We start from the raw sequence: 22,418 nt of genomic DNA on the forward strand, positions 1-22,418 counted from the left end.
GTACAGCTTTCTTTGAGTTAGAAACGTGACATATTCAAACCTCTGGCAGTGATGTCCTCTTTGATTTTGAAGTGTCTGGTGTCATCATGCCGAGGACTGAAGAGCTCTTCAACCTGTCTGTTCATCTGGCAAAGGATACGAAAAAGAGCTGCAAATTATTTAAAATGAATAATTCCACCGTAAAGACAATCACCTACAAGTGGATTGTAAATGACTGCCAATTTGTGTGAAATTCAGCCTAACTAGTCTACTGTTTAATGTGAAAAGAAGACTCCAGGATCCCCATCAGGTAACTGTTAGTATCAGAATGCATGTGTCCGCGATCATAAATGCACGAGTGGTGTCCCAGAAAACGTCTTTGCTGTCCAACAGGAACAGTGGAGCTGAACAACACTTTGTGAACATGGAGGTAAAGACCTGGCCTTTTGAAGTAATGCAGTCTGGACATGAAAGAGAAATTTGTTTGACCACAATAACAGCAGTCTTGTTTGGCTCAAATGAAGGGGAACTATTCTGGAGAGTAATTTTGAAGCATAGACGTGTTCTTGTTTGGGTTTGCTTGGCTGCCTTGGAGACTCAGCAGTTGGTTATTCATCTATGAACCCTACATCCTTTGAAAAACAGGCTGGTAAAAGCTATCCAAGATGGACTAGAAGTAGACGGTTCAACGGGACAAAAACACTGGTTCAGAAAGAAGGCAGAGTCATTGGCTGGTTTAGTCACAATGCAGATTTGAAACCCGTCACACTGTTGGAGGGTTTGAGAGAGATGTAGCACGTGGACGGAATTTCTAAAACAACTTGTAGCAGACTGATCTCAGACACTAGCTGATGTTTAAGCCACACGGTGGCTAAAGGGGACTTAGTTGTTTCATAGAAGATGGATATATATGCATGTATCCACCTGAAAGAGCATATTTTCTTTCTGTCTATACCATCCTAATCCGAACACTGGACGGACTTCTTTTTCATGAGTATGTGTGTGAATTATTGCACAACACACAAAGTTTCTATTGTAATGTGATGTTGGTGTGAGGCTGTGCTTTGTGTTGTCTGGAGAATCTCCCCTGTAAAACCACCTCGTTAGCAGCAGCATGTCCACCTTCTTGTATTCTGTCTCTTTTTTCTGTGCCTGATTTTAGAAGCTTTCTACTGTCTCAAATCTTCTCTTTGTACTCACCTGTATGTTCTGACGTACTGTATCAGACAGGTGTTGGTGAGGTTATCTAGTGTTAGCAGACAAAGAAGAGGTCCAGATTGTAGATATTGTCAGCAGTGAAATGGGATACTTGTTACAAAAAACAAAGTTCTAAGTGGTTAGTAGTCCACAATGAGCTCAAAGAAGCAGGGACTGGATTTTGGAGTAAAAGCTTACATTCACATGTGGCTGATAGAGGAGGCATACATTTAGCTCGTTGCTGGAATCAGTTGTTTGCATCTCTGTTGCAGTGAATGAACACAGTGACAGCAGCCCTGCATGAATCTTTCATTTTCAGAGGTGTTATTTTTTTAGCATTGTCAGAGAGGTGCTGATTGTGCTACAGTTTCTGAGCAGTCTATGGTGAAATTCATTCAATTTATGTCTCCTTGGTGTATTTCATATTAATATCAGATACAAGAACGTGACTCAAATAAAAAATAAAAATGTAATGGTGAATGCAGAGAAAGGAATTTGCACCAGTGTTCGTAGTACTGATAGGTGCAAATTCAACCACCAGGTGGCACTGTTCTCCCAGGTTATTCCAGGAACGATTGAAAAACATCTGCACTTGAGCAATATGCGAGTCCTTTGCTAAGAGATCTACAGCGCACACACGTGTTTGCTTTCTTTGTGACAAGCTGAACAGCAGATACACAAACCCTCCCAATGTCACCTTGGAAATGGAGACACACCTGTCCTCACCTGGTAACAATAAAGTGAAACACGTTTCAAGTGATGCCAGTGTACGCAACTGCACCCAGCTCAAAGTAAACGCATTTAATGAAATAAAATGCTAATAGAAACATTTCATACAGTTTGGAGAAGTTTTCATTGTCATCACCATATTTCTGAGTTCATGTCCATATAACAGCATGCAGCAGCTCTGAAGGACATACAGATACATCCAGATCTACTGCCTAACAAATCCTTTCTGAGTAATCATCATATTTGCTGCTTGCATAGAGGCAGTCCTGGCCTTGACGCTTTCATACCTGTTCTCTGTAGAATTTCACAATGAACTGAAATGTTTCTCCAGTGACCTCTAAAGAGTTTCTCTGATTCTACGGGCATTCACAGTGTGACTGGCTTATTAAAGAGTCAGGTGGGCCGCTTACATTGGCCAGCGTGTGTCTGCTCCCCACGTAGCACTCGGTGGAAACCTTTCCTCTCACACACCTCTGCTGTACCAGTCATTTAAAGAACTACCTCATGACCTTTTCACATCATCATCTGGGGAGGTAATCTTGTGGAAGTCCGCTAAAGTTCCTGCTCTGCAGCGCCTGGTCAACAGCATGAATGTGGGAGTCAATCATCTGTCTCATGTCGGGAGTGAATGGGTCAAAAGAGGGCCGCTGAGCCCCTGAGCGTTTGAAATGCCCGTCTTGGTTGCTCTCTGCACACAGAAACCTCTCCTCTGTCATAGTGACGTTTAGAAAGGCTGTGATGAGCCGGAGCTGGGGGAGGAGATCTCGCTGCAGCTCCTCATAATGCACCACCAGGAGGCAACGGCCAAACTTCAGCCAGCTCACAGCATGAGATGCCCACCAGGGGGCATAGCTGGAGACAAACTCTGGCCATTCTGCAAGTGAAAGAGGGTACAGTTGGATTATTTTTAGCTAATTTGATCAGGAATCACACATAGACGTTGGATTTTATCAATATACTGCATGCTTCTGAGAATTTTCATTTTTGTGTCTGTGTCAGTGTTGAATAACTGATTGCAGAACTAAGTAAAAAAAATGTACGTGTCCCAAATGATCATCTGAGTGAATGTTTATCTGTGTGAATGTGGAAGACGCGACTCAACTGGTTATGACACAAACTATGGAAAAAAATATGCGTAAAAACTGTGGAGAGCTCCACTGTGTGGATATCAAACGGCAGTACAACTTCAACATAGTTACTCCCAAGGTGAAGACTATAAATCAAATGATTTCATGCACTGCAATCAGATGATAAACATCATTCATCATCGTGTGAAAAAAAAGAGAAACTGGAATGTCAGCCAGAAAGCAGGCAGAGAGGAGACAATGCAGCATGTGTGTGTATATGCCTGTGGTATAGACAGGCTGGCTCGTTGTTGGGTCTCTAACTAACTGGTTGTTGGAACTGGTGTTTTATTTTGTTTGCGTTTTTTGTGTAAGAGCAGCCAATAGCCACATACAAGGGTTGATGAGCGCATCGAGGTGTTTTTAAGCTTGAGACTGTGACTTAAATGAGATATTTAAACTTTTTTTCTATAACATTCATTATGTTCTTAAACTATACATGAGACATTGTAGTTACATTTTGTAAGAAACAAAGAAAAAAACTGTCAAGAAGTAGTGCAGCATGGTGATGGTTTAGCAGCATGATGCCACAGCAGTAGCTTTCAGTCCACACTCATCTGTATTCTGCATTATCCTCAGAACACTCTGTCAACAGCTTTCAGTGGGACCAAGAAACTGCTTTTTCACTGTCTTTTGAAAATCAAATATTTTCAGTGCTGTGAGCAACATGAATGTTGTCTTCTTTAACCCCACGGTATGGAGAGAAGGCATTTAAAAACTCAGAGCAAATAAAAACTATTAAATAGGTGAATGTAGTCCCCGTAAACTCATTTCAGTTCAAGCGACTTGTAAAAAAGTTGAATTAAAACCTGTGAGGAGAGATATTAAAGAGACGTGAAAAGCATAAAGCTACAACCAACCAAGAACCTTCTTCCTGTGAAATGACGACCCTAACCGCAGCGGCGCCAATAACGAGATTTACGATCCCGCAAAGGTCCGTCTGCGTACACGTTTACGGTTTCAACCACTCCTATCCAGCCCTCCAAGATTCCCATTGCTTCTGATTGTCACAGGTAACGCAAGCATCTGCTTGGAAAGCGGTCTCCTGGCTGGAGTGGACAGTGAACACATCACCTATGCTCGACCATAAATCTCGCTATACCGCCCAAGTACGTGGGAACAATATGACCATGCAGAGACTCGCCCAAAAAGCCACAAACGAGACACAATGAAGGGTGTGATCTGATGTCTGCTATGCCTGAATGCTACATTCCATTTTTTAGACTTTACTCAACAGATAATTGTTTAGTGGAACAAAGTAAAAAGACAACTTTTGAACAAAGTTTAGACAAAGTTTGACTTTTCTTAAAGGGTGGCTGTCTGGTGCTCAGGAGTGAGTCTTGAGTGCTGGCCTGTAAATATAAAGATGCTTCACGACATTCATCTCTTGTCTACTCTTGTTGTATCATCAACAGTAGGACATTATGCAGCAGTAACTATAGCAACCTTCAGCTGAGCCATAAACCACTTCATTCTATTGGACTACATCACCTTTACTCTTCCACTGGGCATCTGTGGCGTGTCCTAAGTGTCCGGCGCACTTGCGGTTGAATTCAGCCATTAAGGAGCGGTAAGGGTTGCGAATCAGCAGGATGGCAGAGTCAAACATCTCAATTTCTTTCTGCCCACTTTCATGGGTCTTTACGCAAATGCTGCGGCCACTCTTCCAGTAGTCCTTCTCGCCTTTGAAACCTGGTACCAATGAATAAATGAATAGATAACAGTCAGCTGTAGGGCAATATTTCATCAAGCACCCACTTAAACTCTCATTTCAGGACACGGACTGTGCTCTCCCCACCTCTGTTGTACAGCGTGCCATCGAAATAGAAGCTGCCAGTGTAGTAGCCGGTCACAAGCTCGATCAGGTGTCGTACCCAGGTGTTGCCTGCCCCGGGAAAACTAGAGAGAGCCACAAGGGAACTGGATCTTTGAGGCAGAAACATCCTCTCTTTGCACCTGGAGTCTGGAAGCACAGTTTTTTTGTTTCAGCTGTTGTATATCAGCAGAATATCAGAATATATCAGAATATGTATGAGAATATATAGTAAGTATTGTAGCAGAGAGCCTGAAATGGAGTTTTTTCTTTACGTGGCACAAATTGCAGTAGGATTGCAAGTCACAGATCAGAGCTGAAATTTGGGATGAAGACTGTTTTCATTTTTAGTAAGCATCTGACCCCAAGAAAACAACACAGTGGTCACAGAAAGTCTCTCAGTTGGGACTTAGAATTAATGCAAGACTGGAACTTTAGCTACACTGCATGATCAGCAAAAAATGACTGACACGGCACAGTGGGATGGGCTCAAAATAATACATTTACAAATAAAAACACGTGCAGATGACTAACACATTTTTGCATTGTGTAACAAATATCTCACCAAGCACAGGGGTATGGTAAACTTGGTAGTGGTCAGGCTCTGTGGACGCCGTGAGTGCAGAGGCGATGGTGTGGTTCCCCACACACTGCTGGTTGTCCGACTGCTGGTTGAGACTGAAAAGAGATGACGTCCATGTACAGAAACAGTGGGGTTTCTTGAACACAGCCAGTGGGAGCTCCTACAAACCAAAAGCACAAATGTTCTTCAGGTTGTCATATGACTCATCACACCAATTTTTCTCTCCAAAGACTTCTAATCTAGCTAAGGGTGATCTGTCATCTCAGCTCAGATGCCACCTGACAGGTGGCAGAGCAGGTCAGCCACTAACCAGAAGGTCGGTGGTTCAAGCCCAGGCTGCAATCCAAATATCCTTGGGCAAGAAACTAACCCGATGTTGCTCTCCGATGCATCCATCGGAGTGTGAATGTTAGATAGAGCATTTAAGAGCTTAGAAGAAGTGCTTGTGTGATTGGGTGAATGAATTCGTTGTGTAAAGCGCTTTGAGTGCTCAGACAGAGTAGAAAAGTGCTATATAAGAACCAGTCCATTTACCATTTACTCAGCTGAATCTGCAGAACATCCCAACTCTCTTATTTTTCCTCACTCTGCCAGGTAGCAGGAGGTTAGAATGCTCAATGTCACAACACGAGGACACTGGAGTGAAACTTTTTTGGAACTGATATGCATGCATAAACACACACCGCACGGTGAGAATTAATCATATTGCAGTCACTGCCAATATTTCTACCATCCATATTTCTGTTTTTTGGAGGCGACACAGCTGCACAGAGTAAGATCTCAGTGCAGGATGCAGAGTATCTACATCTCATTACAGACACATTAAACCTAAAATATTCAGCAAAAATCCAGAGAGCTCTGTGCTCCTACATGTGTTCTCCAGGGAGAGAAGACAGCTCCCTGAGTGGAGAACCACAAGTAGAGTGTGCAATAAATTGATCATCATTGCTGTAATTTGCAGAGGAGAAATTCAAACCTTATCAGTGCACGTCTCGATGCAGGACTGCGTGGTTAGGTTCGGCTGAAAGGAGTAGACGGGGAAGGTGCCGATGATGCTTTTCAGCAACTTGAAGCAACCCCGGTAGTGCACATTTCTGACTGCAAGGAGGAAAAACGCACACGGGGATGATAAGGAATAGCGCTCTGCTAGTGACTTCAAAACACATTTGAAGGGTTTGCCTTGCTTTGGTCAACATTGGGGAGCATTTATTTCTATACAAACAAGTAGCAAATGTCAGATTTTCAAAGAAATGTACATGCAAAGGGTTTCTGCGATAATTATCTTTCCATACTTGGCTGAATTCTGGTACACAGTGTAATACATTCACAAGTCAGCTGCAAATCTCCAGAGACGCCGAAGCTTCCAGTCATGAATATTAATATTGTTTATGATCATCAGCTGCTTATATAATAGATTCGCCCTTGACTGCAACAGGAGGAGGGAGCAAATCTTTACACAAGTGAAAACAGTTTTTATAAGAAAAAGTTATGGATAATCATTATAGCTGGATTTGTCGTGGTCATTGTGGGGCTAATACACAATTAGTTTAGTTGAGTCAAGAGTTTAGTCATAAAACAAAGAAGAGTAATGAGCTGTCAAAAAGGTTTTAAAATGAAGCATTAAGGACCATCCAGATCAGCAACACAGGTTAAAAGCTTGACATTTTAAAAGTGGCACATTAACTTTGTGCAACATCCTGCTAAGATAATACAACTTTAAGTATTTACTTAAATATAAATGTCAAATAATATACAGTCAGAGGTTTATGTACACTCATCATGGGCATGAATGTCATGGTAATTTGAAGCTTTTAATGATGTCTTTGAACTGTTTGTTTTTCAGGGTGGAATAAAGGATACGTCTTTAATGACTATAAAAATAAGTTTACATTTATTTTGGATTTTCCCTAATGCACACAGACTCAAAAGTACACATACAGGCTGAAGTACGTAGATATATACTCTTAAATATTTTAATAAGTGGTGCTAAAAGTTCTATGCTGATTTTTAACTTTTAACAAGACCAATGTAATTAACTCTTTGCTAGCAATCATCGTAGACTATACTGGTAGTTTCTCTTTGCCAGCACAAAAATGATTTAATTTGACAGACGTGACTGGACTGACCAAGACTCACAGCGATAACAGCAAGAAGGGGAGCTGTAGATCAGCATGAGTAGCATGGTCTCTTACAACCATTTCTAAATAACTGCACATTCCAAGATCATCAGTTCAAACAATTTTATGTACAAGTTATATAGATGTGTCACCACTTTGCCAGGATATGGAAGAAGACCTAAACTCTCAGCCTCACCCACATAGCAGACAGGTCTGGCCCGGATCTGGTCTCAAGCCGGCACTGCTGGCTGACTTCTGGCATGGTAAGTGGTATGTCATCCAGATATGGGCCAGGCCCATGGTTTGGTTTATGTGGCCCAGGCTCATAGAAAGCAGGTCTTCCCCAGATCCGGCATCAAGCTGGCTCTTCTGACTGACTGGTGTCATGGCAGGGTGTATGTCAACCAGATGTGGGCCAGGTCTGGCAATGATGGCGCTATTTATGTTCCTATTTTCCTATTTTAGTTAGAAGACCCAAATGCCATGTTGCAATACTATACTGCTATGGTATGGTTTCAAATGCAGGTTTGACAGGCTTGTGAGTGTACACTTTATCCAAAACCTAGTGAGGGTTTACTCATGTTCATCACCAGGTAGTTGTAGGCAGTGTTGGGGAGTAACGGAATACATGTACCGCCGTTATGTATTTAAAATACAAAACATGAGTACCTGTATTCCGTTACAGTTACCGTTTAAAAAGGTGGTATTCAGAATACTTTGTTGAAATAAATGGATTACACTGCGGTACTTCCCTGTTTCATTTTGTCACGGGTCAGGACTGTTTGGGTTTTGTTTGACAGCTACGTGCCGTTGTTCCAGGCGGCAGCGTTACGGTTGCCATGGTTACAGGGTGACGCTCTCTCTCTGTGTTTCCTGGGTGAGAGAGCGCCTTTTTGTTGTTGTTGTGCTAAGCTAACATGCAGAATGCTACAAGCATAGCTCTAAAGAATGTAGCATCATGGGCAGTGTAGTCCGTGCTGCAGGGAGAATGGACTGCCAAACACGTTATGTGTCTGTGAGCGCGAGGAGGGAGAAAAAGGAAAAGTACGAGCTGTCATCGAGCAAAAACGGGAGCTGGAAGCATGTAAATATAATAATAACCACTGCAGCCAAACAGAATGCCTGACGAGCCCAGTTGTAAGTAAGCTATTAAGACTCGACTGTACACAGTGTTCGTGTTTTCCTCCGAAAACAATAAGTTCCATTGGAGCCTTTCAACGCCTCTCTCTGTCTCTGCTAGCAAAGTTGACCCAGACAACAAAGTAAAGCTATTTTTCGGCTATGAGCCCGACACGAACCCGACGTATTAGCCAGAGGTCCCTTTACTACGGTTCGGAGCCGCGGACCTTCAGTAATAGTAATAAATCACACAGCAATAGTACATTCACGTAGTTGTAAAAAGCATGATAATATATTAAGTAATCCAAAGTATCCAGAATACGTTACTGTCATTGAGTAACGTAACGGAATACGTTACAGAATACATTTTGAGGCATGTATTCTGTATTCTGTAATGGAATACATTTTAAAAGTAACCTTCCCAACACTGGCTGTAGGTCAGGAGGTCGAGCAGGTCACCTACTGATCGGAAGATTATGAAGCGCCTTGAGGCGACTTTTGTTGTGATTCGGTGCTATATAAATAAAATTGAATTGAATTGAATTGAATTGAAGATTAGTGGTTTGATCCCTGGCTCTTCCAGTCGGCATGTCAAGAGTGTGAATGTGTATGAATGCAGTTAGGAAGCTCTCAGTTTAGAGAAAGTGCGTGATTGGGTGAATGTGGCATGTTGTATAGAGCACTTTGAGCAGAAAAGCGCTATATAAGATTCACTGTCATGTTACTTTTGCACTATTATGTTCTGGCACATGTTGTTATCATATGGGCTGATTCAAGTACACGTTAGGCTGACATCTGGGGCCAGATCTGAAACTGTTCTGGGCCAGCACAGGACCACCAGTGTGTCTGCAACTGGCCTTGTGCTGGCCAATGTGTGGGCCACCTCTGGCAAACCAGATCTGGGCCAACAAAGGGCCGTCATTCTTTGCAGTATGTGGACCATGTGTAAGCACATTGTGTGGGCCAGATCCGGGCCTTTCCAATTTTGCTATGTGGGCATATGAGAGGAAATCGAATGGGTGTATTCAGTAACCACCAACGCTCAAACCTGTCATGAACTGAAAACCGCTGGAACACCAGCGTCACTGTCTACAGTGAAGCAAGATTCACATTGCCATGGTCTAAGACGGTGTCGACCAGGAAAGAAATTCTTGCTTCTTCAAACTGAAATTTGCAGATGATCACAGAGATAAGCTATTATGGTCAGATCAAAACTTTTGCTATTTCTCCATAATGAAAAGAGACATGTTTGGGGGTGACAAACCCAAGAACTGGACTTGACTCCAAAAAAATCACCATTTAAAGCTACACTTGGCATAATACTGCAAAGAAGCAAAGGAGTGGAATAACAACAAAGCACAGTTGCCAGTTACACAGTAACACAATTTTGTCAAGACCATCTTCCCAGAGGAAGCAATGGCATGAAAAATAACAAAGAACAGGATGTTGCTGTGTTATATTTTTCTTATTATTTTGCATTACAAATACTACAACAATACCAGAACCAACAGGATTTGTCACTCATGCATGTCTGAGCATCAACAGATGACAGCTCGCAGATGGCTGTCGCAGCAATGCAGCCCGCTTTCTAGGTGTGCATCAGACAAATATGATGACCGCAGGAACGGCGATGGAAGGATTTGTCAATTTAAACATCAGCCAAAGAAATGCTGACACATCTCAGCCAGTCTGTCACACAGTCTGAGATGACTCAGACAAGGACTTTTAGAGTGGAGAATAAACACTATTACATGCTTACATTTTATTACGGAAGGGGTTCAGTTTTTTTTGTTTTTTTTGTTAGTAGCATATTAAATGTTTGCTCATTATTTATTCATGGTTTAAATATGTGCTCGCTGTTGCTCCATTTATTACTTAATTTCGTTTGCATTAGGTGTAAACCTAACACAATGCATCATTTTAGTCACAAGTGGCATCGGTTCATTTATGCAAATCAGCTGTTTGTGTGTGTGTGTGTGTGTGTGTGTGTGTGTGTGTGTGTGTGTGTGTGTGTGTGTGTGTGTGTGTGTGTGTGTGTTTGTGTGCGTGTTGATGTGCGGGCTGATAAATACCTTTTTATGATAATCTTTCTTGAATAAAGCCCCCACCGTTTCACACACCTTCCCCTTTCCTTCTGTAACACTGTGCACTAAGACAAATCCTTATCCTATCCTGCTGTGCTTTTCATTGTAATTCACTTAACTTTCTTCTTTGCTCCTAGCTGTGAATCCCAAAAGTTATCTGATTCTTTGGTTCATATCAGACGCTTTCATTTTTTCCGGAGTGGTTAGGTTAGACCAGAGATGGGCAGTAACGCATTACTTGTAATGCGACCACTTTTTTCAAGTAATGAGTAAAGTAAGTGATTACTATTGGAATAAAGTAATAGATTACTGTTACTTTCTAGTAAGCACGCTGCATTACTGCATTACTAAACCATGATTTTGTTTGTGAAAGTGTCTCATGACAATGGCGTACGAGCGTGCGATGTCCGTGGCAGGAACAGCGAAAAATTTAACTTCAAATCTGATCAAGCACCCAGCACGCCACCACGGGAATGTGAAATTCCCATTCCCCTCCATGACATGACCGCAGCGGCTCCGGGCAAACCTCCACAGGCCCCACTCCTGCTAAACAACTGAAAATAGATTCAAGAGCGACAGGACTTAGTGCTGCTGAATCTTTGATTCTGAACATTATTTTATTGTATATCTTGGAAAATGCAGAAAATAGGTTTAAATGTTATATGCAACAATCAGAGACTGTTGGATATAATTTAATTTTTGCTTGATGCATAAAAGTTTAAAACTAATAAAACAATTTTTTAAAAGTGACTTTTCCATTTGATTCAATTTTATATGATGGATTATGCAGACAAAGATCGATTTGGGTTGAAAGGCCTAATGCTTTATTACTTATTCAGGTTGTGTATCATGTTTTTAAAAAGTATCTAAGTAATAAAGTAACTAATTACTTTTGAAAATAAATAATCAGTAAAGTAATGGGATTATTTTCTTGGAGATGTAATCAACAATTAGTAACTAAGTACTTTATTCAAGTAATTGGCCAACACTGGGTTAGACAAAGCAAAGTTATGGTTAAGTATATGTAGACACATTTAGAGGAAGTAAATGACGATAAAACCTTCAAAATATGAGTAATGTTGGGTGGTTCCAGACAAAAGATGATGAATGTGAAAGATGCTTCTCTGGTTGTGTCTCCAAAACAATTCTCCCTCATCGCATCGACAATGCATCCTCACTGACCAACAAAATATGAATAATGCACCGTGGAAGTGACACGCTGACCAACTTGACAACATCTCTAGAGCAGGGGTGTCCAACTCCAGTCCTCGAGAGCTACTGTCCTGCAGCTTTTAGACACATCCTTGTTCCGACACATCTGAATCAAATGAATGACTAGTTACCCGGCCTTTGCCAAACTTGATGGCATGCTGAAGAGGTAATCCAACCATTTGATTCAGCTGTGTGGGAGTTGGACACCCTGCACTAGAGAAAAGAAAACAACAAAAACTGATGGCAGTATACCTCTGAAACGTTGGATTCACCAAAGAAGAAAATGTTGAGTTGAGACAGTAGAAACTTTGGATCCTGTGGTACTAAATTCAGTTCAATTTAAACTCTATTGAATTCATACAGCACCAAATCACAACAAGGTCCTTTATGTGGTAAGGTCAACCCTTACAATAACACAACTGCTATCTATACCAGTCATCTGATTGTTGGCGCTTTCTCTAAGTTAGTTCCTGGACAGAGGAATCAAATGTGCTGTATGTATAAGGCTTTGGTTGCACAGCGGCATGTGGCAGCGTTATAGATGGTGGTGTGGGGAGTGCATAGCTTTAACTTTTCTGTGTTGTTGTGTTTTGAGAATTTAACTTCAGTCATTTCTTCACTCATCTGCGGAGCCCGTGTAGGGTATAAATAGTAAACGGTGCCGTGTCTTCCCTGAGGGAAGTCAACTCACATTTTCTGTGACCTGGCAGCTGCTCCTCCACCTTGTATATGGAGAGACGGCCCACGCCGCCACAGGGAGACCCCCTCTCACCCCGACACACCAGACTACAATCCTCTTCCGGAGCCCGAGGGCTGCTAATCCGATTCCCGCAGTGGCACTCGGCCCCGTACTCCAGACCTGCAAACTGGTAACCACTACACACACACACACACACACACACACACACACACACACACACACACACACACACACACTGATAGTTATTGCCCTAGCCAATGGCAATCCATAACCTGAAGCTATTGCCCTCTGGCTATGCTCTCCCACAGGACTTTCGATAACATTTCAAACTTATCATTTAACTCAAAGTTACTGGGCTTACACATACAGTTTCCCCGTGATAGCCATCAGTGCTTTTCATTCTGCACTCTCCTGACTGTGTAATGCCTTCTTCTGGCTGCAGTGCAGTCACCTCTGATCTGTACTTTACATATCAAGGCTCTTGTGACTCATCCCCCTTTCCTCTTCCTTTACCCAGGCTCCTTGGGAAAGACAGAGACCTCATCAAAACTGACCTTTTCATGTATGTCCTTTGAAGCTTGCTCATAAATTGCCTTGACTTTTTACTTTTGCTCATTGCGGTAATTGGCTCGCTCAGGTAACGAGACTGCCTTCCATGTGGACAGGCAGAGGGCGGGTTTGCATTTGAGATGGAAGCGCCAGCTATCCGCCTGGCAGCATCCATCTGTCCTCGGCTGTTCCCGTTTCACTGGGGATGCACTGCTTCCTGGCTGCTAACATATAAAAAGGAATAATTCAAGCAGGTCATTCCTTGAGTTGTGTTTGAAAAATTCCACCTGTCTCTACATGTTTAATAACAGGTTTGTTGAGGATGTGGCAGCGCTGATTACTCGGCTCACACTGACCCAGTCAGAGACTTCCACACCACAGCACGTCCACAGGAAAAGCACATATCTAACCACTGATTTATTCACCAACTGCTGGACTCAGCTCATTAAGCGTTCTATAACACACACACAAACACCTCCCTTCTTCCTTTTTCTGCAACAGATCGAGCCTTCTGTCCTGGCCTGCTCTTCATTCTCCCCTCTCTCACTCCTCACCCCCTCATCTTTTACTGTCATCCAGCCACCTGGCTCTCCGCTATAGCTCAAAACACAGGAGGCATTCATGGAGGAGACTGAGATCCAAAGCATTTACTCACACAGCGAGCTTTCTGTGGTCCCTTCACAGGAGCCCGCTGTGAACGCATTACCTTTCCGAGCAGGTGTCTTGACACAAAGAACTGGTCATTTTGCGCAGGTCGTAAAGCATGGTCCCTCCCAGGGCTCGATCGCTGGCGTTGTGAAGGAAGCATCCGATGTAGGTTCCTATATGAAGAAAAGAAATGTGAAATTAAAATTCATTCAGGCAGAAAAGTCCTGTGGTGGCACTCAGCGTGCGCAATCACAAAACCAAGGCAGCTGAATGAAAAGTACACATTTATGGTCAAATCTAATAATAAAACAGGAATCGGGCACTTGTCATTCAAGAATCGGACAGATTTCCAGCAACGCATTTCTTTTTTCTTTGATTTGACCTTGGAATTTTCCCTTAGTTTTCGCCTATCATCCTTTATTGGCCAAATTAAACTGAGTGACAGACTCATAAGGTATAAAAATACTCACCATTAGCACCATTGACAAACTAAATAATGTCCTACGTAGTGCCTCGCAAACTTAGAACACATTTGTTTTTTAAAATCAAACAGAAATGAGTATGTCCATGTTTGTGTTTGGTCCATGTTGCACACACACACACATGTTGACACACTCCTCTGCAACTTGATATGGCATCTTCGGTTTGGCTCCGGACACATTCTCCAAGACTGGCAGAACCAAAACAGCCTTTGCGTCATCACTTACTCACGGTTATTATGCACAGCAGCATGTATCGTGAGCCATAACATCCAACTAAATTATAACATGGCAAGGCTTGATTTATCCAGCAATGTAGATGATTGGTATTTCTGCATTACTGTGAACCTATTTACTTCCACTAGAATAAAAATCACCCGTGCAGAAAGAAGGATGTAACGCATAATAGGCTACGGCAGACTATTATGATGTGCTGACAAGATTAAGGCACCATATAAGATGTAACCCAGATTCAGTCTTTGATGTAATCCCTGTCTTTGCCACATTGCAACATCAAACTCTGCTCAGCTGACACATTAAAGTTTTCTTTATAAATTTCATTTTCAGCGTGCGAGGGAGCTGATGCATTTCTTTGTGTGCAGATTTAATTTCCATCTTCCTCCTCGAGTCTGACACTATTATGTTTTGAGGCCACATGCTAGATGTTGTTAGTCCTTTAGGAACTGAGTTTTTGGTGGATGGAGTGCGTGCACATACTTGGCTTTTAGGTTTATTTTGCAATCCCTAACATGAATTTACGTGTATCGATGTTTATAGGTTTTAAGGACACGAGGGGCTTGGCTTTCTGTTTTCACTTTACTACCAGCGGCGAAATAGGCCGATGCCAACTGGTCAAAGAGAGGATTTAATAAGTGTTGGAGGTGCATGTGACGGGGACTGATGGAATGTGCAGCAAGGTGAGCAGACAAGACAGAAACACGCAATGGGCTGTGAAATCTCTGGCAGGCCAAGCATCACCGTATCGAATTTGTGATTCAATCAGTCTGCAATGTCTTCTGAAGCTCGTCCAGCCTGTTGTGCTGGAGTCAGGCTGAGTCACCAGCCGCCGGCGCCCAAAAAACAAATGCAGGAGTACAACGGTAGCTGCTGCCTCAAAGTACTGAAAGGCTGGGACCACCAAAGAAGAAACTCAAATGGCATCACCCAAGGTGATGCCCCCCTATGCCTCTCAGCCACCCGGCGGTGCAGGTCATTGTTTTAATCAAAGTGAGAAAGAGACCCCGGGCAATAGAAAGAAAGTGTGTACTTTATTGTACTTTATTGAGCCCCGTGGGGAAATTGCTCTCTGCATTTAACCCATTCACTTAGTGAAGCAGTGGGCAGCCATATAGCAGCTCAGGGTTAATGGAGGGAATCAGCCTGAATTCCCAGACATGATAGAAACGACTGCACTTTTGGCTTGCCACTGTGCTGCTTTCTTAAACACCAAGACAGATGGCTGAGCTGGAGCTGATTCTTCCCCGCAGGATTGGATGGAGGAGGCTAATGACAGGATGGCCAAGAATGAGGACATGTGCTGCTGCCACGGGTAGCAACTGTGTGTGACCATTAAAGTCCGCTGAAGGGGGTTCATAGCCTCGCTGCTGGATCTACATACTAAAACCCTCACAAGTGTGAGCAGCGTCATAAAAAAAGGACAACAAAGAGGGTTTCGATGCATTACAGGCTGACCTGAGACAGGATGAGAGGAGGATCATCTCAACAGGGTGTCGGATGCTGAAAAACACAACACTCCTAAGACTGTTAAGACTTTTTCACACACACACTGCAGCCCTGAACTTGTCTAGACATTATGCGGAGGAGCTGCGTGTCAGAATGATGCACGCTCTATACAGCCGCCACTGCTCGCCTGAACCAAACCGAGTGTTTGCAGTAGTGAGAAAGCATTTAACAAGGACAAAATCAAGTGCAGCATTAATTCAGGGAAGCCACAGAGTCAAGCTCAGCTGCAGATTAACTGATTTCAGTAGCAGCACACATCCGATACACTTCCACATATCCAAATGGTTATTTCATAGAGGGCATGCTATTTAAGCTCCTTATCTGCAAACCCACCTTGTAACCGACCTCCTGCCCAGCTCCTCTTTTTCTGACTTAATCTCCTGTTTCTGTTTCTGACTTATTCGGTGTCATATCTGTTGTCACTGACGCCAGCTCTGTTCTGAACTGCTCCTCTGCCTAACTCAAACATTCCACATACCCGCATGGAAGGCTCCAGGAAAGAGCCATGGTGCAAAATATAAATTACTGCAGATGGAAATAGCTTTTCTTCTTTGTCTGAAGTTCAGAGTTGCCAGTCACATCACAGAGTTAATGCAGAGACCTATTACGTTCACATCAGACTCCCAGCGAAACCAAGGGGCAACTTGGACTCTTCCATGTGCCTTTGGGCTTTGGGAGGACACGGAAGCACGAGTACAGACCACTGCACCGCTGCCACCTGTGTGTACAAATCACTTACAGCACTGAGTGAAACTTTGCCAGAGAATCAAATACTTTGTCATATCTCCATCTACACATCTCTCCTTATTTGTACTTTACATATAAATACATTTGTCACTCATTCCTGCAATGTGTAGGGTTTCCAGCAGCAGATACAAAGTATTATACATCTCTGACGTTTATTATAAAATGTTTGAACAGGTAGAGCTCCTGAATCCATGGATATATGAAACTGAAAATGCATGTGCAAACTTCTCCATCTGGCTGTGTGATGTTATTACTGCTACACCCTCTGTGTGAGAGCAGTCACTGAATAAAGATGGGATAAAGACTAAAATCATGAAAATGCCTTTTGGGATTTTGCACCTTTTTGGAAGTCCAGAGCGGAGCGGGACTGATATGTCAGCAGATAAATGAGCTACCATAGAGAGATATGTTTAACCACCTGTCTTGTCCTCACATTTGTTATTAAAATAAAAAAAATCTCTTTTAAAGGATTTTTATTGTAAGTATTTGTTTTCATTATGTGATTAATACAAACAGGGGACGGTAACTCTTGATCACATTTTTAAAATTCAGATAATGTGTGCTGGCCTGAAGCTTTTGGGCTTCAGTCCAGAGATTTAAGCCGTGAAATTTGGATAACGAGACTGTTTTGGATGGGTAAGAGCTGTTTAATGGCAGCCTACCTTGGCTGAACCACCTTATGATAGTCTTGATTTAGCTTCTTATTACTGCTTGACTCACAGTAAGTAGCAGCATTTCCCCTCTCCATTACACCGCCTATTCTACTAAATAGGAAAGTGCTTTTTAAATAATTTTAGACATGGTGCTGCAACTGATATTGATGTAACACTGTCTCTAAGACTGTACCTACTTTCATTATAATTTGATCTTTTGATTAACTCATTTGCTACCAAGTCAATTAACTGTTATAGGTTTTCTTTATTCAGCAAGTAGTCCAGTACACAAACATTCACAATAGCAGCAATCACATCTCATTTGAGGAGCTGGAACCAGCACATCTTTCTGCTTTTCTATTATTTTGATGACACATTTAAAGGTTTATGCAGAAATATTTTCCTTTTGCAGAACTTTAGATGAAAATAGTGATGCTTGTTTTATCTCGCTACACTAAATATGAAGGTAAAGACCGTAGGCTGCTAGCTTAGTGTAAAAACAGCTAGCATGGAGATTGCTACTTTGGTTCTCATTTGAGGTAAGAAGGCCAAATATCAGTAAGGTCTCCAGTTAACATTTTTCACCTTTCTGTGTGTGTGTGAATCTGCCATCATGGTGGAGTTTGTTTGCTTAACACAAAAACTAAACGGTGACTTTGTGGGGTGCTATTTACAGAAATGCCTTTTGATCAGAAGCAGTGACTTCTTGGAATCAGTCCACTAGAGGTTCAGTGAGATATTTCTTGCCTCAAAGTCCAGCAACAGCAGCTGGAAGCTGCTGACAAGACCCACCAGCGTCTGGTTTTTATGTTAAGCTAGGCTAAAAATGTGTTAGTCATGGTGGGAAGTGACTGCAGCAGACGGCTGTCCATCCACGAGCCTGCTTGTGCTGGAGGTTACTTCCTGTTGAGAGGGATTTTTTTCCTTCCCCCTGTCACCAAGTGCTGGTTCATAGGAGGTTGTCTGATTGTGGGGGTTTTCTCTGGGTTACTCGAGGGCCTCTTCCTCACATGATAAAGCACCTTAAGGTGACTCTTGTTACGATTTAATGCAATATGAAGACAATTTAATTTAAATGTATTTATTAAATATTGCATTTACATGTAAATGATTTTCATTTCAGTGTCAAATACATGTTGTGGAATTCGAGTGATTGCTTCATTATTATCTGGACTGATATCCTGAAATAATGCATATACTTGGTTTAGAAACGGTGTCAAAAATACGCTTTTTTCTAAGCCCTTCAACCGGCTACTTTCACAGGGCCTGTGGCACAATAGACTTGGGTAATTGAATTCTGTGTCCTGGGTAATACTTTTTAAAAAAGACCCTTTGCCAGATGGCTGTTACTGAAACTGATCTCTTTCTTGCCTCAAACATTTTTCATCTGTATTACCCTACTTAGTGACTGAATGGTCATGTAGTGTCTGTTTAAAAAAAGGATTAAGAGCTTTTACGGGATGCTTTTCAAGAATGGGCTGAAAGAACAAATGTTCCACCGAAGGTAATTCCAATGTATTTATCATTTCAGCAAAATGGCAAAGGCGCTGACAGGCACAGTTAAACAATGGAGTAAATCTCCATGGATATCTCAAAGTACTCAAGTAATGGTGAGGGCTCCTTAGCAGAGAGTGCAAGTAAGAAATTATATCGTTTTTTTAGCTTCATAATTACTAATTTATTTTCTGGAAGCTACTTTAGTGCTCGCCTGCCTTTTTTATTTTTTTACTCTTCTGGTTTCGAGAGGATCAGTGAGCTCTATCTTTCATCTACAAGATCTGAAGCAACCAAATGTAAAATGTTATATAAATGTATAATGAAGCTCTTCTAAATGTTCTAAGGTCATGATTATCTGTTCATAAATGTCGAATGAAGCTTGTTGTGAGTGCACTATGTGAGTCCTGTGCAGAGAGTGCGGTTTCCCAGCCCCTGGCCATCTGAACAAAAAAGAAAGCCCAAAAATAGAAAATAAACATGCATATGTGCTCCTGATATGTTGTTCACGGGGAAATCCGTCGGCTCAATATGCTCATAGGGTATTTTTGTCACTTTTTCCCCCAGAGTGTTTTCATAGACTTTGTAATATATGTTTTTAATTTAATGGCAGAAGAGTTGTCCAAGCTTGGCCACGGTCACCTGTGTGGCCTTCCTACGATTTGTGAGAAGGCCACACAGGTGCAAGTCAGTGACATAGCAGAGGTCCCGGTGTTTTAGAAAAGCAGATCTAAAACGTGTTAGAGTGTTTAAAATCCCAGCTCTACATTCTCAGCAGAAGTCATTGGAGAAGATCTTTTTCCACGTAAAGAATCGTGCATTTGTCATGATGCACGTTAATGGCATTAACACTTCACTGGCACACTAATACATCTAAATAGGGCGACGCAGTGACCAGTGCTTGTTTTGTCTGCTGGCTAGTTAGCTATACTAAAAACAGCAGTGAACCTTGTCAAGCCACAAGTGATAGAGGCAGGACAGTGTCAGCTCAATGTGCAGACAAATTCATAGCTGTGCACAGTTATTTACCTTTGTGCCTGCTGCTTCTCTGGACGGAGACTCTTTGCTCTGGACTCTCTGGCAGCAGACTGTGAAACCAGCGATGATGCAAGTGTTGGACCCCTAGGCTTCGGGAAGCAGTCCAGTGTCGCCCTCCTGCCTTGGCTCCCCCTCCAGACGCAGCCTGAATGGCAACCCATCTGGAGCGTGCCCTCATGCCCAAGCCTGCAGTCCTGAGGGCAGTAGGAGGTGCAGAGAGGGACCACAGGGGGGGCAGGCTGGCCAGGTTTGGCTGAGCCACTCTGATGCTGGAGCGCTGTAGAAGCAGGATGCTGCCTGCCATCAGATAGGCGATGCCCAAGCAGAGCAGCAGCATTTGAGCCCGCTTCAAGAGGCAGTGCAGCTTGTAGAAGGGTGCCACCATTCCTATACCATTTACTGTCTCGCAGCTCAGTGGAAGGCCATTTGGCGAGTAAGGAGAGAGAGCAGATCTGTAGCCTACTTAGAACTTCATAATAATGACAAGACCTGTAGGATCTAGCAGAGGTGCAAACATTGTCTTGGTCCTTTTGGAGCCACAGAGTCTGAGATCAGCAGTGTAACAATGGATGTATCACACCAGAAAGATTTAATATCCAATGCTGTGGTCAGTGACTCCAAGGGGATCCTTGGGTGTAAGCTGGGGGGAGAAAACAGAAAAAATAGCAGCAGCTAGATTTAATGCAAGCGTATTTCTCTATATGTCAGCACAATGAAAAGGAAAAGATGAGCCCGACTGGTGAATTAGATTCACAGCTTATGTTGACATATCGGCTTGTGTTTCTGTCTTGCAGCGTCTTGCAACAAATCCCATGGTGCTGCTCCATTGCTTCCATTGTTCGCATTTGTTTTTATATCATATTGCTGCCCAAAGTTGCGATTCCTGATTTTAAAATGACACCGAACCTTTGTGGTTTCAAAGTGCATTCTTGACCTTATCTCCCAGCTTCCAAATCTCAACTATCTCACTGAAAAAAAATATCATGTGATTAAAACTGTCTGGAGAGCGCATTATGGGTGCTTATGAAATGGGGATTATCATAGCAGTGTGCGCAGACAAACTCTTGCCTCATCCGTGGAGAGATGAATAAGTGATGAGTGGGGGAAAACATGCAAAGATGAGATGTTGAGGATCGCTGAATATGTAGGCTAAAAACACTGTGGTGTTCGCAGTGTTCTCTGAAGCCTGACACTTTGACTGAAGAGTGGAGCAGTGGAGTGAACATCCGATGAGATCCATTAATGCCTCGTTGTCTCGGTGGCCGTCACACACCGTCATGCCCTTCAGCACTACTTTTCATCTCAGGCCTTCTAAGACACACTCCACCCCCCCTCAAAAAAGTAGGGGTGCGGTGATGCTCCCTATGATAGAAGCAACAGTTTGCTCAGTGAACAGTCTCCGATCATGTCCAAGTGCCCAAGTTATGTTCAACTCCACGTTTTTACGCGTAAAATAACTCGCGGTTGTGTATTCGAGGTGAAAAACAAAGACGCGTGGCTGAATTGATTTAGTGGAACGGGATGGGAGGTTGAAAGGCAAATGAATCACAAGCGAGAGTAAACACGCATCACCTATTTAAGAAGCCGAGGTCTTCCATCTTAAAAGCCCCTCACTGTGCCTCCACCATTTACAGTATTGAATGTTGGACCATGCGGCTTACCTTCAGCACCGGAGCGGCGCGGCATCCTTCCACTGCGCGATCACTTATCAGTTTATAGCCGTTAAGATCGCTGTTTTCCTCGCTTTGTTGTGCACCGAGTGTGTCCTCGGCGTTTCCCAGAGCTGTTATATAAGCTCGCTCTCCCTCTCTCTTTCTCTCTTTCTCTCTGCCAGCGCTGCTTTCCGTCGCCCCGAAAGGCTGGCACGGCGATATAAAGCGCAGGCAGTACGTGTGTATGTGCTTGTGTGTCAGAGAGAGAGAGAGATACAGAAAGAGGAGGTGATGGGGACGAGAAGGAGGGGTAGTCGGTCTCATTTGCATTGGTGATGTGGACGCGTCACAGCTCCTCCACCGTGCAAACGGGAGTCGTGTCCAGCAGTCCACAGGCTTTACTGCACATAAGGAGGGCCTTAAAAGGCGTGCAAAGGCTATGCTGAAGCCCATCTCCATACACTGAGCTCCATGCCCACAGTGCACTATATATTGAGGTACAATGCAGAGGGCGGCGGGGCAATAAAACCCCACGCGTGAACCATTTGAAGGACGTTTCAGAAAACGCCACAGAATAATCAGATCCACGTCTAAATAAACAAACTAGGACTGAATCTGACAATATCAGCATTGCTCAGAGATCCAGAGCACAAATCATGCAGTGGTTCCCGCGCGTGTGGCCCTACAGGTTAGGCTCGTTGAAGCACTTAATGAACTGCCGTGACTCACGCGTCAGTCTAGCGTGGATGACGTCCTAG

At 43.0% G+C, this 22,418-nt stretch overlaps 1 protein-coding gene across 1 annotated transcript; it reads right to left on the reverse strand.

The window, feature by feature from the left end:
• Nucleotides 1–1,926: 1,926 nt before the first annotated feature.
• Nucleotides 1,927–21,943, reverse strand: wscd1b (WSC domain containing 1b). Its single transcript, XM_004561597.4, has 9 exons — nt 21,670–21,943; nt 20,000–20,648; nt 13,913–14,027; nt 12,649–12,833; nt 6,402–6,523; nt 5,408–5,585; nt 4,828–4,992; nt 4,521–4,721; nt 1,927–2,779 (listed from the first exon to the last, which is right to left on the reverse strand). Exons 2-9 carry the CDS (start codon nt 20,391–20,393, stop codon nt 2,427–2,429), a joined length of 1,713 nt encoding a protein of 570 aa, XP_004561654.1. The 5' UTR covers nt 20,394–20,648; nt 21,670–21,943; the 3' UTR covers nt 1,927–2,426.
• Nucleotides 21,944–22,418: the final 475 nt, after the last annotated feature.

The sequence above is a fragment of the Maylandia zebra genome, linkage group LG10 (assembly GCF_041146795.1).
Source record: "Maylandia zebra isolate NMK-2024a linkage group LG10, Mzebra_GT3a, whole genome shotgun sequence".
Lineage (NCBI taxonomy): Eukaryota > Metazoa > Chordata > Actinopteri > Cichliformes > Cichlidae > Maylandia > Maylandia zebra.